The 18,165-nt window shown below is 36.3% G+C and overlaps 1 protein-coding gene across 5 annotated transcripts in view; it reads right to left on the reverse strand.

The window, feature by feature from the left end:
- The window catches only part of TRAK2 (trafficking kinesin protein 2), an 84,069-nt gene that overhangs the window by 7,073 nt on the left and 58,831 nt on the right, over positions 1-18,165 (reverse strand). For all 5 annotated transcript variants that reach the window (XM_004004825.6, XM_060410196.1, XM_060410197.1 and 2 more), the window contains 9 exons: positions 13,309-13,518; positions 12,587-12,665; positions 11,528-11,658; positions 11,033-11,107; positions 9,634-9,771; positions 7,755-7,834; positions 7,256-7,450; positions 5,604-5,902; positions 3,784-4,050 (listed from right to left, as the gene is read on the reverse strand). In XM_004004825.6, coding sequence (XP_004004874.3) covers positions 3,784-4,050; positions 5,604-5,902; positions 7,256-7,450; positions 7,755-7,834; positions 9,634-9,771; positions 11,033-11,107; positions 11,528-11,658; positions 12,587-12,665; positions 13,309-13,518 — 1,474 coding nt within the window. The remainder of the gene's footprint in view (positions 1-3,783; positions 4,051-5,603; positions 5,903-7,255; positions 7,451-7,754; positions 7,835-9,633; positions 9,772-11,032; positions 11,108-11,527; positions 11,659-12,586; positions 12,666-13,308; positions 13,519-18,165) is intronic.

An 18,165-nucleotide genomic window follows, 5' to 3' on the forward strand; every position in this document is an offset into this window, starting at 1 on the left:
CTTCTTTGCAGCATACAGAGATACAATGCTTACATGAAGGAAAAGCACAAGTGCAATTAAGTTTTATATTTTTTGACAGAACACCATTTTTACTTAAAAGAACAATTAATACAAAAACTACAGTTATTCAGATTTGAATATGTGGCAACATTTTTTTTTAACTTTTTATTTTATATTGAGGAATAGCTGACTAATAATGTGGGAGTTTCAGGTGGACAGCAAAGGGACTCAGCCAAACATATACATGTATCCATTCTCCCCCAAATTCCCCTCTCATTCAGACCATATAACACTGAGCAGAATTCCCTGTGTTATACAGCATGACAACATTTTCTTCCAAAAAAAAAAAAAAATGTAGTTTGCCTGTCTCTTCAAGAAAATAGCTGAAAGGATTTGCTGCTGGTGACAAAATTTGAGCTTTGAAGTGAAAATGACTGTTTTGGTAGACTTGAACCCACCACTGAGAGCATGAAAGCTTCCTAGTACTAAAAGACTTACCCAATTAGATAGGTGGGTAATATTACATGATTTTATTGTATTATATAATGAAATGTGTCAACATTTGGAAGATATGCATAACTTAGTGAATCAATATTTTCCAAATGACCAGTGTATGATGTTATAAAATCATACATGGGTAAAAGATGTATTCAGAGTATAGAACAGACTAATAGATTTTAATGTAACAAAGTATGAAAAGTTTTAGATTTACATTGTTATAAACCTTAAAGAAACTACCACTTATCAAGTTTTGGTGTAATATTCACAAATATCTGAAGAGGCTATTAAAACACACTTTCCTTTTCCAACCAGATATCTGTGTGAGGCTGTACTTTCTTTCTTTTTTTAAACTTTAAGTTCTTTTTATTTTATTGAGGTATAGTTGATTTACAGTGTTGTGTTTCAGGTATATAGCAAAATGATTCAGTTATATATATAAACATACATTATTTTATATTCTTTTCCCTTATAAATTATTACAAAATATTGAGTGCCCTGTATTGTAAATTTGGTCCTTAGGTCCTTGTTGGTTATTGATTTTATATAATAGTAGTGTGTGTATCTGTTAATTCCAAACTTCAAATTTATCCCTCCCTCCCTCCTTTCTTTTTTGGTAGACATAAATTTGTTTCCTACATCTGTGGATCTATTTCTGTTTTGTATATAAGTTCATTTATATTAATTTTTTAAAAATTCCACATATGAGCAATGTCATATAATATTTGTCTTTCTCTGTCTCGCATACTTCCCTTTAGTATGATAATATCTAGGTCCATCCATATTGCTGCAAACACCATCACCATTATTTCATTCTTTTTATGGCTGAATAATTCTGTTGTATTATGTAATATATATGTATCACATCTTCTTTATCCATTCATCTGTTGATGGATATTTAGGTTGCTTCCATGTCTTGGTTATTGTAAACAGTGATGCAATGGATACTGGGGTGCATGTAGCTTTTCAAATTAACATTTATATAAATACATACCCAGGAATGGGATTGCAGGATCATATGGTAACTTTACTTTTAGTTTTTTAAGGAACTTTCATACTGCTGTCCATAGTGGCTGTACCAATTTACATTCCCAACAGTGTAGGGTTCCTTTTTCTCTACATCCTCTCCAGCATTTATTATTTGCAGATTTTTTGATGATGGCAAGGCTGTATTTTCTTCAAGTGTGCATGCTCAGTCACTTCAGTCACATCCAACTCTCTGCAATCCTATGGACTGCAGCCCATCAGGCTCATCTGTCCATGGGATTCTTCAGGCAAGAATACTGGAGTAGGTTGCCATGCCCTCCTTTAGAGGATCTTCTCAACTCATGGATCAAGCCCATATTTCCTGTGTCTCCTGCATTGCAGGTGGATTCTTTACCCCCTGAGCCAACTGGGAAGCCTGTATTTTCTTCATACTCTCAATCAAAACAACATATTGTAATAGACTGCATGTAGATGCTGACACAAGAATCCTGCTATCTTCTATTAATATGTAAATTAGGGACTTGCAAAATTATAAAATTAAACCATTTTTCTCACTACTTGAAAAAATACAGCTGTTTTTCATAAAATATATTATTTGTGTTAATATGTAACTATTTTAAAATAATGAGTTAGTAAATATTTTAATAATTTCTCAGTTTTTATTTCTAATATGGTAAATTATAGAGGAACCAGAGATCAAATTGCCAACATCCACTGGATCATGGAAAAAGCAAGAGAGTTCCAGAAAAACATCCATTTCTGCTTTACTGACTATGCCAAAGCCTTTAACTGTGTGGATCACAATAAACTGCGGAAAATTCTGAAAGAGATGGGAATACCAGACCACCTGACCTGCCTCTTGAGAAATCTGTATGCAGGTCAGAAAGCAACAGTTAGAACTGGACATGGAACAACAGACTGGTTCCAAATAGGAAAAGGAGTGCGTCAAGGCTGTATATTGTCACCCTGCTTATTTAACTTCTATGCAGAGTACATCATGAGAAATGCTGGACTGGAAGAAATGCAAGCTGGAATCAAGATTGCCAGGAGAAATATCAATACCCTCAGAAATGCAGATGACACCACCCCTATGGCAGAAAGTGAAGAGGAACTAAAAAGCCTCTTGATGAAAGTGAAAGAGGAGAGTGAAAAAGTTGGCTTAAAGCTCAACATTCAGAAAACGAAGATCATGGCATCTGGTCCCATCACTTCATGGGAAATAGATGGGGAAACAGTGGAAACAGTGTCAGACTTTATGTTGGGGGGCTCCAAAATCACTGCAGATGGTGACTGCAGCCCTGAAATTAAAAGATGCTTACTCCTTGGAAGAAAAGTTATGACCAACCTAGACAGTGTATTCAAAAGCAGAGACATTACTTTGCTGACTAAGGTCCATCTAGTTAAGGCTATGGTTTTTCCAGTGGTCATGTATGGATGTGAGAATTGGACTGTGAAGAAGGTTGAGCAACGAAGAATTGATGTTTTTGAACTGTGGTGTTGGAGAAGACTCTTGAAAGTCCCTTGGACTGCAAGGAGATCCAACCAGTCCATTCTGAAGGAGATCAGTCCTGGGATTTCTTTGGAAGGAATGATGCTAAAGCTGAAACTCCAGTACTTTGGCCACCTCATGCGAAGAGTTGACTCATTGGAAAAGACTCTGATGCTGGGAGGGATTGGGGGCAGGAGGAGAAGGGGACGACAGAGGATGAGATGGCTGGATGGCATTACGGACTCGATGGATGTGAGTCTGAGTGAACTCCGGGAGTTGGTGATGGACAGGGAGGCCTGGCATGCTGCAATTCACGGGGTCGCAAAGAGTCGGACACGACTGAGCAACTGAACTGAACTGAACTGAACAACCCACACAGACATGCTCTCTGGAATTCTTCATGGTTTTTAAGAATGCAAAGATGGGATGGGGAGGGAGGTAGAGGGGATGTTCAAGTGAGAGAAGACATGGGTTAACCTATGTCTGATACATGTTGATTTTTGGTAGAAACCAACACAATACTATAAAGCAATTATCCTTCAATTGAAAAAAAAAAAAAGAGTTTAAAGAGACGCTGAGTCCTAAAGGTTTGTGAACCATTGACTGAATTGCTGTCCTCTCTTCCTGATGTATTTATGCAGGTTGGCTAAGACATGGAGAGAATCAGAAGAGGCACTTACGCTATACATTTCTACTACCCTATTTTCAAGATGAGTACACTCCAGTAAGACTTAAGTAGAGACAGTCAGTTGACCATACAGTGATGCAGAAAGCAAAGTACTACTGGTTACAAGCTATACTCTTCTCACCTGTAACTGGACCACCAGCTGAAGTCATGGGTGGCAGGAAGATTCCTGTTACTGGCTGGGATATTGATGTTTTCTGTTCCACTTGAAGAGGTTGCTGAACCTGAAAAGTGATACCCTCCTCTTCATCTTCTTCTAAATCTGAGAGGTGATAGATGGCATCCTTGGGAAACTGGGTAAAGCCTTTAGTGATGACACCTGGTCGTGGGTCAAGAATGGTTCCTAAATTTGGTTGAGCAAGTTGCTGCCATTGATGCAGAGTTTGTGATCCTGAGTATGCAAACAAAAAAAGGAACATGTTTTAAATTTCCCACAAATATTAAATCCTGAAAGGAGCTAAAATTACGTGTGTAAAAAAGTAATGATAATAATAAAACTGCTTTTTCGGTCTTAATATTTTGGTAAAATTTGTACATTGAAGTTCTCTGTGGAAAACTAACAAGATGCTAAAGGTATGAATAATCATCTTTTTATTTCAAAAGTTAACTTCAAAAAGGACATCTAAAGCAGGGGTGAAAAAAACAAGTCAACATGCTTAATAGGAACTAGGATGCTGAGGCAGTGATGAGAAGAAAGATATGTACAACGTGGGGTTGTTTTTTTCCAGGTGACAAAAATCAATATTCCTTTGTTTTGGAACTATGCTTATGAACTTTGAAATCAAAAGCTAGGCTCCTAGGTTGGAAGGCATCTTGAATTACAGTGATTTTTTGTATACTTCTCTACTGTGTTAATGTCCTTTCACCAGGATCTCAGGGAGAGTAGGAAAGCTAAGGAAATGATAAAAGGAGGACATATCCCCACTGTTTCTGTCTGCAAAGCAGGTTAATGATCATCCCAAGTGCCTGCACCAGATGCAGTTGCTACTTGTCACTGAGAGTCATTTAATCCTAAAAATAGCTGCAAATATCTGCACTGACCATTAATAAAACTAACATAACACCTTTGAGTTTGAGAGGTCCTTCTAGGTTATCAACTCAAAATTCTGTCTAATGCAGACTCTTTTATGGTAACAGCAGAGGGTCATTTGAAGATTGTCAATATTCCATAAAACAAAGAAATCTATTTTAAATTCAAGTCCCATTTTAAGAGAGAATAGAAACTGACCTGAAATTAACAACATTTTCTAACTGAACAAAAGAAAAATACAGGCACACATACCTCTAAGTAAAAGACACTCTTTGAGTAAAGAACTCTTTCTTGAAACAAAAGGTAGAGATGAAATATTCCATCTAGATTATTTTTATTCATCTGTCATATCTCATTTATCTTATCATGAAAACTGCTATCAAGGATGTGTGCATGCATGCTAAGTCACTTCAGTCATGCGCAACTCTGTGCAACCCTATAAACTGTAGCCTGCTAGGCTCCTCTGTCCATGGGATTCTCCAGGCAAGAATACTGGAGTGGGTTGCTGTGCCCTCCTTCAGGGGACCTTCCCAACCCAGAGACTGAACCCACATCTCTTACATCTCCTGCACTGGCAGGTGGGTTCTTTTCCACTAGTGCTACCTGGAAAGCCCCGCTATCAAGGATATTCCTCAGCAAAGGACAAGAAAAGATTACTTCTCCTCCCCCACATTTGTATAAAAACAACATCTGTAGAAGAGAACTGACAGCTGATGGCATGGAGAATGCAAATCTCTTCATTACTTTTCCACAAAGTTCTGCAGTGCATGGTCACATAACGGTGAAGATTTAGGGATAATAAAGATAGCTCCTGCACATAAGAGCATAGTTTTTATAATTACAAGAGACATGTCATTTCCAGGGGAAGGCAAAACGATAAGCAACATTGCTTAGAAATGGCCCTCATTTATTACCTTCAAGGGGCTTGACAATTTGTAATTTTTCAGGCATAAAACCTCGAAGGCAACTGGCACTGCTTAGGTCTGTGATCTCTGATTGGTCGGTGTAGAGGGAGGCCAGGCTCTCTGTGGGCGTGCCACAGCCACTACCCTCTTCTTTCTGGTCAGCCAGAACTTGGATCTTCCGCTGCCATTCTTCTGCAAAGAACTGCTTCTCACTTAAGTAGTTCTGTCGCCGCAGACTCAGGCGATGAAGTGCTGTTGCCAAATCGCTCTCTGTAGAGGGTCCTGGTTGATCTGCCTTCTGGATGTTCCTATGGGAAAATCACATTCACTGACTACATCTGTGAGGGTCAGAAACACAGCAAAGAGCTCTCCTTTCCACAATGGTGAATGTTCAAGAGACTGATCTTAAAAACATATTTTTCTTAGATAGCTGGAATACAGAAGTAGTAACAAACCCAAATCTCTAATACTACACTGTAACATTTTTATAGATCATTTCAGATGACTTCAGATAGGCTATATTATGTTGTGTTTATTAAAATTTCTGTTTCACTTAATTTATGAAGCTATAGATAATGACCATTTATAAATTCAGTGTAGGTATTCAAAAAACTAAATATTATCTTATTTCACTGAATCTATAATACCATTGAGGGAAAGAGGCATCATTATTTTCTGTAATACTAAGAGATTAAAAATGCTACTCATTATACTACAACATATCATTAGCTGCAAAAGATAAACAATTTCAAAAATATTAAAATGTGAAAAAATTTACTTTAGGCCATAGAATCCTCTATGAATACTGCAGACATTTAAAAGAAAACAAGATTCATAAATACAGCATGTTCATAGCTCTGCAACACAGTTTTTCACTTCTCAAGACTAAACTATTCAGAGATATCTTACAACTGATACCAAAGGAAAGAGTAGTAAGCCAAGTTTTAGGCATTCCATGTGTGAATTCACATAGATGTTCTTGTTAGATCTTTTCCTAAGGTAACTGTGTACAATGAGGTAGTATCAACACATAAGGCTACCATGGGTACAGAATCTACCCCTAAGACCAGACAATACAATCAAAAACCCAGGGTAATGGATTTCTGCATTAGGAAAGACTTCTCTCAGGTGCCAAACATCTAATTTTCAAAAACTTTCAGTTGACTTTCCAGTAATTCTCTTTAATTTCTAGTTAAACAAAATTCAATGAACTGAGTTAATAAAAAAACAGAAAGAGAAATCTCAATTTAAACAAATAGGAAATTAAGAGCAATCTAGTTTTCATTAATAGGTATTCAAGATTATTGTTTATTGTAAAGGCACCAAAGAAGCTGAAATTATGAGCACGGGTTATGAGGAACTATCATCTAATGCTATGCATAACTGCCAATGACCAAACAGATTCAAACAAATTTGATTCTGAACACAAAGATATAGACTCAAATTTTGCCAAACCAGAGAAGAAAGAAGTAAAGAATTTTACAGTTCAATGCAAACTTCATTTTAAATATAATTAATTAAACCTTTTCACTCCAGTGATCTGTCTAACAAATAATGATACAAGGCATCATTACTGAATGAGAACTGATGGTTCCTTTCAGTGTTGTCTTCAGACAGCACAGAACAATGCTGGAATTTGTGTGTGAATCCATGTTTCTTACCCTGGATCTTCCTCCAAGTTACTCTTCTGGGTTGTTTTGCCCTCTGTTGGTTCTAAGCCAGATTCAAATGGTTTTGCTGTCATGATGACACTTGAGCGGTTGGAGCCTGGGATGGGCAGAATTGGGAACGGGACAGAGCGACCCCGGGTGTCATTGGCAACCTTGACAGTGTCAAATACCCGTTTCTGTTGGGCTCTGTCAAAAAAGAAGTGTTTATTATTGCCACCGCCTACCACTGGAGCACTCTAGAAAAGAGGCGTGTAAATGCAGCTCAATAAAAACAAAGCCACCCTGAAAAGCCTCTGAAGTTTGAGAGAAATTATTAGAAAATAAATTTCAGAATAAGAGAATGCTCTCACAGATGGGAGCACTATCAGGAAAGAACTGAATAGTAAGAAGATATACTACTGAATCTCATAATACTGGTCACTTTGGATTGTAGCTTCTTTTGAATTTCCATCCCAATGGTCCAGTAACAACACATGCGATCTGTACTTACTTTTGTTTAAAGAGAGAAGATTCCTCATCCAAACTCAACTTCTTACGCATGGTCCCCTCAATCTCAGCTGCCAGAGATTCCTAAGAAAAGAGTTTGAGGGTACTAACAGTGATTAACTAAGAAGTCTGTTAAGAGAAATAAACGACCTTTCAATTATTTAGTAGAATTCCCAGAATTCAATACTTTCAGTGTTATAGTAAAAGAAAACACAAGAAAACAGTTATAGGCTAAAATGCAGGGGAAGAAAACAGACATTCTGGAAATGCAGCTTTTATATAAGAAATGACTACTTTTTCTTCATATATTTTTACAGGAAGCAATGGGAAAAGCCAATTATGATACATAAAAGTATTACATATACAGATACACAAAAATAAAAGGTTTGAAAGGCTATAAACCAAGATGTTAATAGTGATTCTGTGGAGGTCAGGATTTGATAGTATTTAACAATTTCTTTTTGGTTCTCTGTAGTTTCTAACTTTTCTATAATGAACATGTAAAGCTTTTACAATATAAAAATTGTTTAAAATAAAAATCAGCAATCCTCTCCTTCCCCTGGTCAAAGGTGAAGACTCAATTAGCATGGATGGTAGACTCAATGGGGCTGACAATGACTAGAATTGGAGATACTGGTGTGAACTCATGATGTTAAATATGCATATAAACATAAGATATGAATAGAAAGATAGATATACATGTGTTTATATGGGTGCATATGAACATACACATATTTCCTACCTCTATCTGTTGAGAGGGACTGAAAGCAATAATAACTATAGTGGCAAGGCATACCTAGCACCCAGATTTTGGATTCTAAGTATCATTCCTCACTAAAAATAACCAGAGCTCCTTGGAGAATGGCTGATCTCAGGGCTGGGCCAGGGAAAGGGCAAGAGCCTGAAGGAGATCCTACTGACCACATCTGGGACAATTTAAGTATCAAAATAAAAAAGAGTAATGATGGCTTATAATCCATTGATGAAAATAGGAATTCATGGGTCTATACTGCATAACCTAAATGAACAAATGAATAAATAAATGAGACAGAAAAGTTCTAACTGACAAAAGAATGCCAATTTTAAAAAACTGAAAAAAAAATGATGGAACGAAAAAGTCACCATTTAGCAACCATCATAGTAATAACTGAGTCAGATACATCCCCATTAATGGGTGCTAAAACTAGTGGGTAAAGCTTGATGGGGAACATAATATTTAAACAGTATCAAAGTATCACCCCAAAATAATTATTTTGATCACTTGGTTAAGGTAGCATCTGACAATTTTCATCACTGCAAAGTTAATTAGTAATGTTAATTCAATTAACTAGTAATTAATTAACAATGACTAACTTTACAGTGAAAAAAACTGGCAGATATTACCTTAACCAAGGGATCAAAGTTAATTAACATCATCAGTAATGGGAAAAAAAGACAACGTGCGCCTCCCAATACAATGCACTGAGGAGAACATGGCATTATTTCTGCTGAAAATGCATTACCTAAATCTAATTGTGGGGAAACAACAGACAAATAAAAACTGAAGACATTCTACAAAGGTCATAGATGACAAAACAAAGACAGAAGAACTGTCCCAGACTGTAACAACCCAATGCAATGTATCCTTCAAAGGACATTGTTGGGACAATTGACGAAATTTAAATGGGCTCTGTGGATGAGACAGTGATTGTATTGTATCATTGGTAATATCCTGGAGTTGATGGTTGTATGTGGTTAGGTAGGAGAATGTCCTTGAGAGGGTCCTTTTTTTTAATACATACACATTGAAGTATTAAGGGGTAATGGGGTTACCTACAACCCTGTTACTCTCAAGGACCATCAAATCTTACGCAAGTTTCCTTAAATACATCTTAGTCCCTTACCCCAGAGAAAACTCCATATGGCTGAGAGAAGTAGAGATGAGCTGCAGGGCTAGATCTACTGCGAAGTTCCTTTATTTCTTCTTGAGATTCATGTAGCATTCCCAGACACTCCATATTCCTGTCTTGTAACTCATGCAGCTGAAAGATTGGAGGGCGATTAGTGTACCTTATTATATTCCAAAGTGACAATAGGAAAAAAAAATTGAGATAAGTTTAAATTTTACCCAGAGGACCAACTTTATGAATTTAAATTTTCTACAAAGACTCTGAAACAGCCTAAGCAAGGAAAGTATATATATTTCCAGCTGCCAGATTTAGAGGTGTCTTGGCCAGAATTATATACAAACATGATTTCCTAAAAATGTGAAAAGTAACTGAGACAGCCATAGCTGTCAATTCAGTATTTAATGCTTATTAAAAAAAAAAAAACAACTTGTAGAGGAAGTATAATAGCTATGGTCAAGTTAGTTTAGCACAACATTAGATATGTGTATTTTTCAACATCTCTCTGAATTTTGCAAATGACAAGATCAAGTCTATCAAGTCTATAAGAGGTCAGGGTGCAGGTTTCCCTGGTAGCCCAGCAGTTAAGAATTCACCTGCCAATGCTGGGACAGTGGGTTCAATCCCTGGTCCAAAAAGATCCCACATGCCATGGAGCAACTAAGCCCATGTGCCACAACTACTGAGCCCAAGCTCCAGAGCCCATGAGTTGCAACTACTGAAGCCCATGCTCCATAACAACAGAAGCCAACCACAATGAGACGCAAGCAACAGCAATTAGAAAGTGGGTCCTGCTCACTGCAACTAGAGAAAAGCCCATAAACAGCAATGAAGACTCACCACAGCCAAAATAAATAAATAAATACAATCTTTAAAAAAAAAAAAAAAAGATGTCAGGGTACTCAATCGACATAAAACAGGTAGTTTCTTCTCCCTTGTTTCAGAAACTTTCCTTTATAGTTAGAATACATAAGCATGTTAAAACAGTACATAATTTTCAGAGTACATTTTAACTTCAAAAATTTCTTCAAGTGTATGTATTATGTGGACTAGATGATCAGCATCACTAGGGCTAGAGGTGCCCATTAAAAATGGAGATTGCCTTATTTTAAAAACTGTTGGGTTAGTTAACAGAGACCTGTAAAGGGGTCATACATTCCTAAAAAATCTTATAATCTCAAGGTTTCCCTGCTAAGAAAGATGTTGTCATGTTATTATTAGTTTTAGAGACAGAATTTTTCAAAAGCTTTATTTTGTAGATCTCATAATAGCATTTTAATCTTCTGTGGTTATTTCAAACCTGGTAATCATCTTTAATCATTCTTATTCACAAAGAAGAAAGAAACTATTCATTCCTCTCGCCCATATTACACAAGATAAAGGAAGATCTCATTACCTCCATCGTCAATTGTCTCTGGGCATCTTTGGAAGCTTGGAGGTGAAGTCTCAGTTCTTCCTTCTCAATCACATGCTAACAACATATTAAAAGAGACATATGAAGCCTTCCCACATAAAATAGAGGTTACTCTCTTTTTAAGACATCTGGAGAATGTTTTCCAGGGGACAGTCTAGAGGAATAGCAAAAGCTAACCTTTCAAAAGCCAAACAATAGCAATAAAATGGGCAGAATACAAAATCTATCAAGGTGTTTAAAGGACAAAGAACATGAGTCAGTAGTTCATATCACAACTTTCTGAGGAAAAGAGAATTCCATTTAATGGAAAGAAATAATGATTTGAAAGTAGTTATTTCATGACAGAAGACTAAAACAGCAGTCAGAAAGACTACAGCACTGTAAAAGGGGGGGACTATGTTTACTTTGGTTAGCACTTAACAGTGCATAAGTACTGGGTCAGTGCTTAACAAACATCTGTTGAATGAATGAACCTACTTCTTTAAGTTTGTGCTGAAGATCTACAATCTGAGACAAGAGAGAGGAAATCTCTTCTTGGTATCGAATCAGTTCATCACTCTTCCCAGACAATTCTTCAGTCATTCTGGACATCTGAGCATTGGTTTCACCTGGAAAACAAAAATTTTAAAATTAATATAAACATAGGACATTAAACTATGGCTTGTGGGCCAAATCCTGTTTTGTAACAAGCATTGGGCTATCATGAATTGATTTTTCTTTAACATAAATTTAAAATAATAAACCTGAATAAACCAACAGAGAAAACTGAAGGTTCTTCTGAAATAGACAAATGCTGGGAATTTAATAAGAGGCACTGAAGCCAAAAAGAGATAACTTGCAAAGGCAAACAAGCTAAAGATTTTGCCTCTGTCTTTTTCTTTATGAAGGATAAAGCTGAAAAAAGACAAGTGAATTATATATGTTTCCAAGTGCTGAGACACTATGTTTTTGAATAATCGTCAGGGATATAAATAAGATCCCCAAAGAAATGAAAATCAAACTTAACAAATATAACAAAGGCTATATACATTTATAGAGAGATTCAAACTTTTTCTCTAGTAAAGCTGATCTTTTTCCAACTGATTTACTTTTTTTAGGTAATAATACATGAAAGCAAAATATATTCCTTTATAGAAACACAGTTCGCATTTAGCAAATACTCACTGAATGTTATATTTTACACCATCATTTAAGCTCTAGTTGTGCTACTAATCAGTTTCCTGACTTTGGCAATCATATTCTCTACAGGACTATTTCTGCCCCAACAACATAAGAGTTTTGGTTCCTTTCATTTTAATATGCTGTAACAGGCAGAAATATAGGTCTTTATTTAATGATGACAAATATATTTCTTAAAAATATAAATGGAACTTTATTTAGAGTTGTGGGCTCAATGTTATATTTCAAGATTTTCCGTAACTATTTAAATTGTTTCTTGACATGCTTTTATTGAAATCATTGATTTAATTTCTGAGTTAGTGATACCCTACCAGAGAATAACGCAGAGGCTATAAAACAGAACACATGAATACTTACGAAGTTCTTTAACACAATCACTGACAAGCTGTTGTTCTTTCTCTTCATAGGTAATAGTTTCTGTCTTTATGTGACAAGCCTTCAAGGGAAAAAATATCAGTATGTGATAATATCTTCTAATGATTTTCTAGTATTAACTAAAGAAAACTTTTAATACTAATTTAAGATAAAAGTTCATCACTTGCAAAGGAAAACAAAAACTCATAAAGCTTTATCTATCGCAAAATAAAGACTATGGAATAGGACATGACAAACATTTCCCCCTTATTCTTTACAGGGCCTTTGCACATCTCCACCTCCAGCCCCTGCTCTCCATCATATATTTCTGATAGGCTAATCCTCAGCCTCAACTAAAATGTCACTTGTTTAAGTAGCACTGCTTTGATCCATTCTCTGACCCTCCCCCATTATATAAGCTCATGAAACATTTTCCAATACAGTTCTTACCTTGGGTGTAATGATTTAGTTATTTGTGTAAACTCTACAACATATATATTGTATGCTGTGGTTTCCCCTCTTTCACCTGTCAGCTTACTATTCATTTTTCAGTGGGCTCTAAGTAACAGTGGAAGGTAATCAATCACTTGTGTCTTAGCTGCCACCCACCCCACCCCCACTGGAATGTCAATAGCAAGTCCTTAGTTATGCCATATTTCACCCCAATACTACCTAAACTTTATAGCCTTTAAGGTAAAGGAGAGTGAGAAATAATTTGACTGTGCCTTGGATCGAAGAAGCATATTCTCTTCTTCCAGTTCCTTGAGCTTTTCCTGCAGCATGTCCAATTGCAGCAAACCTTGAGATAAGCTAAAGGACTCATTGAAGCGAAGAGGTGTAGAGCAGCTGGAATCAGTTTCACTCTCTTCAGAAGCAATGGAGACAATTCGAAGCAACTCATCTTTTTTGGACAGCTCATGCTGCAGCTGATTAACCTGCACATCAAAAGGGCTTGATTTACAAGACAGTCTTTATTTTACATTATTTACAAGTAATATACCTTCTAATTCATGGGGCAACTATTTCTCACCATAAAACAAAATCATAAAATCAGCTTCTAGGTTCTATTGATTAAAGTAATAAGAGCTAAAAAGAGAGTGAAAAACCTCATATATTTCCTGAGCTATAATTTCAGAGCACTAACTCAATGAACATAGTTTTTTCTATAGTAGGTGAAAAGAAAGGTCAATTTCCATATTCAATATAATAGGAATATAGGAGGAAATTTCACATAAGGTGACATATTCAGGGTTCAAAACAAAACAAAAGAAACCTCAAAATATCAGAATAGAGCCTTACTTCAAATTCTCATTCTAAAGGTTTGCATTATTTTTCCCATAATTTCCATTTATTTATTTAATTATTACTTTAAAATATTGTATTGGTTTTGCCATACGTTGACATGAATCTGCCACGGGGTTACATGTGTTCCCCATCCTGAGCCCCCCTCCCACCTCCCTCCCCATCCCATTCCTCTGGATCATCCCAGTGCACCAGCCCCAAGCATCCTGTATCATGCATAGCACCTGGACTGGCGATTTCTTTCACATATGATAATATACATGTTTCAAGGCCATTCTCACAAATCATCCCACCCTCGCCCTCTCCCACAGAGTCCCAAAGACTGTTCTATACATCTGTGTCTCTTTTGCTGTCTTGCATACAGGGTTATTGTTACCATCTTTCTAAATTCCATATATATGCGTTACTATACTGTATTGGTGTTTTCTTTCTGGCTTACTTCACTCTGTATAATAGGCTCCAGTTTCATCCACCTCATTAGAACGGATTCAAATGTATTCTTTTTAATGGCTGAATAATACTCCACTGTGTATATGTACCACAGCTCTCTTATCCATTCATCTGCTGATGGACATCTAGGTTGCTTCCATGTCCTGGCTATTATAAACAGTGTTGCGATGAACATTGGGGTACATGTGTCTCTTTCAATTCTGGTTTCCTCGGTGTGTATGCCCAGCAGTGGGATTGCTGGGTCATATGGCAGTTCTATTTCCAGGTTTTTAAGGAATCTCCTGTTCTCCACAGTGGCTGTACTAGTTTGCATTCTCACCAACAGTGGAAGAGGGTTCCCTTTTCTCCACACCCTCTCCAGCATTTATTGCTTGTAGACTTTTGGATAGCAGCCATTCTGACGGGCATGAAATGGTACCTCATTGTGGTTTCGATTTGCATTTCTCTAATAATGAATGATATTGATTGAGCATCTTTTCATGTGTTTGTTAGCCATCTGTATGTCTTCTTTGGAGAAATATCTGTTTAGTTCTTTGCCCCAGTTTTTGATTGGGTCATTTATTTTTCTGGAATTGAGCTGCAGGAGTTGCTTGTATATTTTTGAGATTAATTCTTTGTCAGTTGCTTCATTTGCTATTATTTTCTCCCATTCTGAAGGCTGTCTTTCCACTTTGCTTATAGTTTCCTTTGTTGTGCAGAAGCTTTTAATTTTAATTAGGTCCCATTTGTTTATTTTTGCTTTTATTTCCAATATTCTGGGAGGTGGGTCATAGAGGATCCTGCTGTGATTTATGTCAGAGAGTGTTTTGCCTATGTTCTCCTCTAGGAGCTTTATAGTTTCTGGTCTTATGTTTAGATCTTTAATCCATTTTGAGTTTATTTTTTGTGTATGGTGTTAGAAAGTGTTCTAGATTCATTCTTTTACAAGTGGTTGACCAGTTTTCCCAGCACCACTTGTTACAGAGATTGTCTTTTCTCCATTGTATATTCTTGCCTCCTTTGTCAAAGATAAGGTGTCCATAGGTGCGTGGATTTATCTCTGGGCTTTCTATTTTGTTCCATGGATCTCTATTTCTGTCTTTGTGCCAGTACCATACTGTCTTGATGATTGCGGCTTTGTAGTAGAGGCTGAAGTCAGGTAGGTTGTTTCCTCCAGTTCCATTCTTCTTTCTCAAGATTACTTTGGCTATTTGAGGTTTTTTGTATTTCCATACAAATTGTGAAATTATTTGTTCTAGCTCTGTAAAAAATACCATTGGTAGCTTGATAGGGATTGCATTGAATCTATAGATTGCTTTGGGTAGTATACTCATTTTCACTATATTGATTCTTCCGATCCATCAACACAGTATATTTTTCCATCTATTAGTGTCCTCTTTGATTTCTTTCACCAGTGTTTTACAGTTTTCTATACATAGGTCTTTTGTTTCTTTAGGTAGATATATTCCGAAGTATTTCATCCTTTTCATCGCAATGGTGAATGGAATTGTTTCCTTAATTTCTCTATTTTCTCATTATTAGTGTATAGGAATGCAAGGTATTTCTGTGTGTTGATTTTATATTCTGCTACTTTATTATATTCATTGATTAGCTCTAGTAATTTTCTGGTGGAGTCTTTAGGGTTTTCTATGTAGAGGATCTTGTCATCTGCAAACAGTGAGAGTTTTACTTCTTCTTTTCCAATTTGGATTCCTTTTATTTCTTTTTCTGCTCTGATTGCTGTGGCCAAAACTTCCAAAACTATGTTGAATAGCAGTGGTGAGAGTGGGCACTCTTGTCTTGTTCCTGACTTTAGGGGAAATGCTTTCAATTTTTCACCATTGAGGATAATGTTTGCTGTGGGTTTGTCATATGTAGCTTTTATTATGTTGAGGTATGTTCCTTCTATTCCTGCTTTCCGGAGGGTTTTTATTACAAATGGGTGTTGAATTTTGTCAAAAGCTTTCTCTGCATCTATTGAGATAATCATATGGCTTTTATTTTTCAGTTTGTTAATGTGGTGTATTACATTGATTGGTTATTGAAGAATCCTTGCATCCCTGGGATAAAGCCCACTTGGTCATGAGGTATGATCTTTCTAATGTGCTGTTGGATTCTGATTGCTAGAATTTTGTTAAGGATTTTTGCATCTATGCTCATCAGTGATATTGGCCTGTAGTTTTCTTTTTTTGTGGCATCTTTGTCAAGTTTTGGTATTAGGGTGATGGTGGCCTCATAGAATGCATTTGGAAGTTTACCTATCTCTGCAATTTTCTGGAAGAGTTTGAGTAGGATAGGTGTTAGCTCTTCTCGAAATTTTGGTAGAATTCAGCTGTGAAGCCATCTGGACCTGGGCTTTTCTTTGCTGGAAGATTTCTGATTACAGTTTTATTTCCATGCTTGTGATGGGTCTGTGAAGATTTTGTATTTCTTCCTGGTTCAGTTTTGGAAAGTTGTACTTTTCTAAGATTTTGTCCATTTATTCCAAGTTGTCCATTTTATTGGCATATAATTGCTGATAGTAGTCTCTCATGATCCTTTGTATTTCTGTGTTGTCTGTTGTGATCTCTCCATTTTCATTTCTAATTTTATTGATTTGATTTTTCTCCCTTTGTTTCTTGATGAGTCTGGCTAATGGTTTGTCAATTTTATTTATCCTCTCAAAGAACCAGCTTTTGGCTTTGTTGATTTTTTGCTATGGTCTCTTTTCTTTCTTTTGCATTATTTCTGCCTTAATTTTAAAGATTTCTTTCTTTCTACTAACCCTGGGTTCTTCGTTTCTTCCTTTTCTAGTTGCTTTAGGTGTAGAGTTAGGTTATTTATTTGACTTTTTTCTTATTTCTTGAGGTATGCCTGTATTGCTATGAACCTTCCCCTTAGCACTGCTTTTACAGTGTCCCACAGGTTTGGGGTTGTTGTGTTTTCATTTTCATTCATTTCTATGCATATTTTGATTTCTTTCTTGATTTCTTTTGTGATTTGTTGGTTATTCAGCAGCGTGTTGTTCAGCCTCCATATGTTGAAATTTTTAATAGTTTTTCTCCTGTAATTGAGATCTAATCTTACTGCATTGTGATCAGAAAAGATGCTTGAATTATTTCAATTTTTTTTCAATTTACCAATGCTAGATTTATGGCCCAGGATGTGATCTACCCTGGAGAAGGTTCCATGTGCGCTTGAGAAAAAGGTGAAATTCATTGTTTGGGGTGAAATGTCCTATAGATATCAATTAGGTCTAACTAGTCTATTGTCCTTTAAAGTTTGTGTTTCCTTGTTATTTTTCTGTTTAGTTGATCCATCCATAGGTGTGAGTGGGGTATTAAAGTCTCCCACTATTATTGTGTTATTGTTTATTTCCCCCTTCATACTTGTTAGCATTTGTCTTACATATTGCGCTGTTCCTATGTTGGGAGCATATATATTTATAATTATTATATCTTCTTCTTGGATTGATCCTTTGATCATTACGTAGTGTCCTTCTTTGTATCTTTTCACAGACTTTGTTTTAAAGTCTATTTAATCTGATATGAGTATTGCTACTCCTGCTTTCTTTTGGTCTCTATTTGCGTGGAATATCTTTTTCCAGTCCTTCACTTTCAGTCTGTATGTGTCCCTTGTTTTGAGGTGGGTCTCTTTTAGACAACATATGTAGGGGTCTTGTTTTTGTATCCATTCAGCCAGTCTTTTTCTTTTGGTTGGGGCATACAACCTATTTACATTTAAGGTAATTATTGATAAGTATGATCCCGTTGATATACTTTATTGTTTTTGGTTTGAGTTTATACACCCTTTCTGTGTTTCCTGTCTAGAAAAGATCCTTTAGCATTTGTTGGAGAGCTGGTTTGGTGGTG

The sequence above is a fragment of the Ovis aries genome, chromosome 2 (assembly GCF_016772045.2).
Source record: "Ovis aries strain OAR_USU_Benz2616 breed Rambouillet chromosome 2, ARS-UI_Ramb_v3.0, whole genome shotgun sequence".
Taxonomy (NCBI): domain Eukaryota; kingdom Metazoa; phylum Chordata; class Mammalia; order Artiodactyla; family Bovidae; genus Ovis; species Ovis aries.